This window comes from Lolium rigidum, chromosome 1, assembly GCF_022539505.1.
Source record: "Lolium rigidum isolate FL_2022 chromosome 1, APGP_CSIRO_Lrig_0.1, whole genome shotgun sequence".
Lineage (NCBI taxonomy): Eukaryota > Viridiplantae > Streptophyta > Magnoliopsida > Poales > Poaceae > Lolium > Lolium rigidum.
The window spans coordinates 95,428,799-95,432,175 of NC_061508.1; the positions used below are offsets into that span (position 1 = coordinate 95,428,799).

General features: G+C 58.8%; 1 protein-coding gene across 1 annotated transcript; it reads left to right on the top strand.

The window, feature by feature from the left end:
• The first annotated feature begins 249 nt into the window (after positions 1–249).
• On the top strand, positions 250–2,093 carry LOC124649257 (UDP-glucuronate 4-epimerase 6-like). Its single transcript, XM_047188912.1, has one exon. The coding sequence runs from the start codon at positions 250–252 to the stop codon at positions 1,714–1,716; it is 1,467 nt and encodes a 488-aa protein (XP_047044868.1). The 3' UTR covers positions 1,717–2,093.
• Positions 2,094–3,377: the final 1,284 nt, after the last annotated feature.

Sequence of the window (3,377 nt, forward strand, 5' to 3'; positions counted from 1 at the left end):
CACGACAGCCCACAGTAAAGTCAGAGCGGATCGAGCAGAGATCCTTTTGGAGGTAAACGGAGGAGTAGCAAACAAATCGAGCAATGCCGCGTCCTCAAGCTCCCGGCCCCCTCCGCCTTATTATAGCTCACTCTCAGTGACACTCTCACTCACATTCACTAGCTACACTCCACTCCACTCGACGCGCGCGCCGCGGAGCTGGCTAAGCCGTACCGTACGTGAGCCCGTGAGCCATCACAGTACGGATAAATGCCGCCGCACCCATCCTCGTCGTCGTCGGCCAATGTGGACGCGGCCGCCAAGGGCGTCAAGCTCGACCGGTACGCGAGCGGCGGCGGCCAGCTGATGCGGCGCGCGGCGAGCGCCAAGATCGTCTCGGCGTCCTCCCACCTCCTCTTCCGCGCCACCATCCTCGCCACGCTCGCCCTCGTCTGCCTCTTCGCCGTGCACTACCCCTCCCTCCTCTCCCACTCCTTCCGCCTATCCGCCGCCGCCTCCTCGCCACGGTCGAGGCCGCCGCACCGGAACCTGCTCGGCTCGTCGTCGGCCTACGGTGGCGCCGCGTGGGAGCGGGAGGTGCGGCGGAGCGCCACGCCGCGGCGGGACGGGGGCATGTCGGTGCTGGTGACGGGCGCGGCCGGGTTCGTGGGCGCGCACTGCGCGCTGGCGCTCAGGGCGCGCGGCGACGGCGTGCTCGGCCTCGACAACTTCAACGCCTACTACGACCCGGCCCTGAAGCGCGCGCGGCAGCGCCTGCTGGCCTCGCGCGGGGTGGTGGTCCTCGGCGCCGACATCAACGACGCCGCCCTGCTCGAGCGCCTCTTCGCCGCCGTCCCCTTCACGCACGTCCTGCACCTCGCCGCGCAGGCCGGCGTGCGGTACGCGATGCGGGCGCCGCAGGCGTACGTGGCCTCCAACGTCGCGGGCCTCGTCAGCGTCTTCGAGGCCGCCGCCAGGCACGCCGACCCGCAGCCGGCGATCGTGTGGGCGTCGTCCTCGTCCGTGTACGGGCTCAACACCGACGCGCCCTTCTCCGAGGACCACCGCACGGACCGGCCGGCGTCGCTGTACGCGGCCACCAAGAAGGCCGGCGAGGCCATCGCGCACGCCTACAACCACATCTACGGCCTCTCCATCACCGGCCTCCGCTTCTTCACGGTGTACGGCCCGTGGGGACGCCCCGACATGGCCTACTTCTCCTTCGCCCACAGCATCGTCGCCGGCAAGCCCATCACGCTCTTCCGCGCCGCCGACGGCTCCGACGTCCGCCGCGACTTCACCTACATCGACGACGTCGTCCAGGGCTGCATTGGCGCGCTCGACACCGCCGGTAAGAGCACTGGCTCAAAGTCTGGCAAGAAGCGCGGGCCGGCGCCCCTCCGCGTCTACAACCTCGGCAACACCTCGCCGGTGCCCGTCACCCGCATGGTCACCATCCTCGAGAAGCTCCTCGGCAAGAAGGCCAACAAGCGCGTCGTCACGATGCCGAGCAACGGGGACGTGCCCTTCACGCACGCCAACGTCAGCCACGCCGCGCGAGACTTCGGCTACCACCCCACCACCTCCCTCGACGCCGGCCTCCGGCAGTTCGTCCAATGGTTCCTCAAGTACTACAAGATCGACCCCGCGAAGCTCGCCAAGGGCGGCAAGGTCAGTGCCGGCGCCGGCAAGCCTACCAAGAGGAAATCAACGGGCGCCATGTCCGCGGCGTCATGAGGTGTCCACCGAGTGTGTACTCTGCTCTCCTTGGAGGCTGGCAGTTGTCTTGCACAACTTTGCAGGTGCATCCCCATTGTTTAAGCCATTGTTGCTTCTCTTTTTTCTACATGATGCAACCATGCTAGAGCTCAGTGGGAAGGGAATCATGGAGTTGGAAAGCCAAAGGAAACGGATTCCTTCTTCATAGCATACGCATACTAAACTATTTAGAGAAAAAGAGATTGGGTGGGTATAGGTAAGAAGATGACATGAGCCAATGAAAGGAACCAGGACACAAGAAAGATGAAGTCACTGGCTTCCTTTTGGTTCAGGAGATTGTTTTTTACTCAATTTTTACATATTTTTGCCATTCACTGTCTTGTTCTTGTTCATTTGTGGTTGACTGGTATTGTGATTTGTGAACTGTGAATGATCATGCACTCATGTCAAGAATACAAGAAGCTGTGGTGGATGTAAGTCCAAGCATCCAGACTGCCAAAAATATACTACTTTAAATCTTGGCGGTGGATTTGGTGCAATTTATTTCTGCATATGTATAAATCTGTCCAGCTCTTTGGGACTTTGTTCTCTGAACCAAACCATCTTGCTGCATGTGGAGTGTCCGTGACTTTTGCGTATGTTTGCTTCTAATTTATGTGGCAATATATGTGAGGTGCTGAGGTTGGTGGCAGGTTGAGGGTGTGAATGAATTTGATTCAGATTTGGACTTGGTGCTGATTCTTTCCCCGGTAGCATCACGCCAGCTTCTCGTACAGTGATGTTCCAAGAACAATGTTTCTTGCTAAATACAGTGAAATCTGTGGGAACAGTGTCTGAACATGAACTAATGCAGATTCTAGTTAACCAGGCCGTCTGAATCCTCTGATGGCCAGGAATGATCTAACGAACTGCATCATACATCACAAGCATTATGAACTTAGGATTCTTGCTAAACCCTATTAATCTCCATGGCATCTGCTCACTCTGATGCCTAGCATCATGCTCCAAGGACACGATTCCTGTCCTCGCTTGCCTAACCTTCACTCCTTGGATGGGCCATTCGATCTAGATAAGCCTGCATTTCGTACCATGCTGCTCCAAGGATGTGCCAAAATTTGAAAAGAAATGCAATGTATGCCTGCCCAAGCTAGTAGGACCACATTGCAGAGGATAATACGGCCCAGCTGCATATATGTGAAAACAGCTAAGAGGCCTCCGATAGGGGAAACGCAAGAATGAACCGGTGGGTATATGATCTGGGCAAATGTCTAGGAGCCATTGGTCCACGTAGAGGTAGGGTCCAAAGGCTTTTTTTCACACAATGAGAATACCGGTTGGAATACATCACATGTTGGACCAGCAATTAAAGCATGGTCAGAGCCAGTGTCAGGCTGGCTTTTGATCAGATCCCTCTCTCTCTCCCCTATGGCGACTACAAACGGCGCGGAGAAACTCACCGGAGCCGAGCCGTCCGTGATCTCGACGCCACGCCAGGATTCCCGCGAGGCATGCTCGGTGCCACCACGGCGTGCGCGTGCGCGACGGAGAAGTTCCCGGTCGGGGCGAGGTCGGGTGGAGAAGCGCCGGGGTGGGGAGGATGTCGAGGAGGCACGCGTCGTCAGGCCCCACGAAGGCGCGCATGGCGCGGGAGCCGAGGCGGGCGGCGACGCGGTTGAGCA

Excerpts from the sequence above, each read along its gene's own strand:
- LOC124649257 (XM_047188912.1), top strand. The coding sequence starts at position 250 with ATGCCGCCGCACCCATCCTCGTCGTCGTCGGCCAATGTGGACGCGGCC.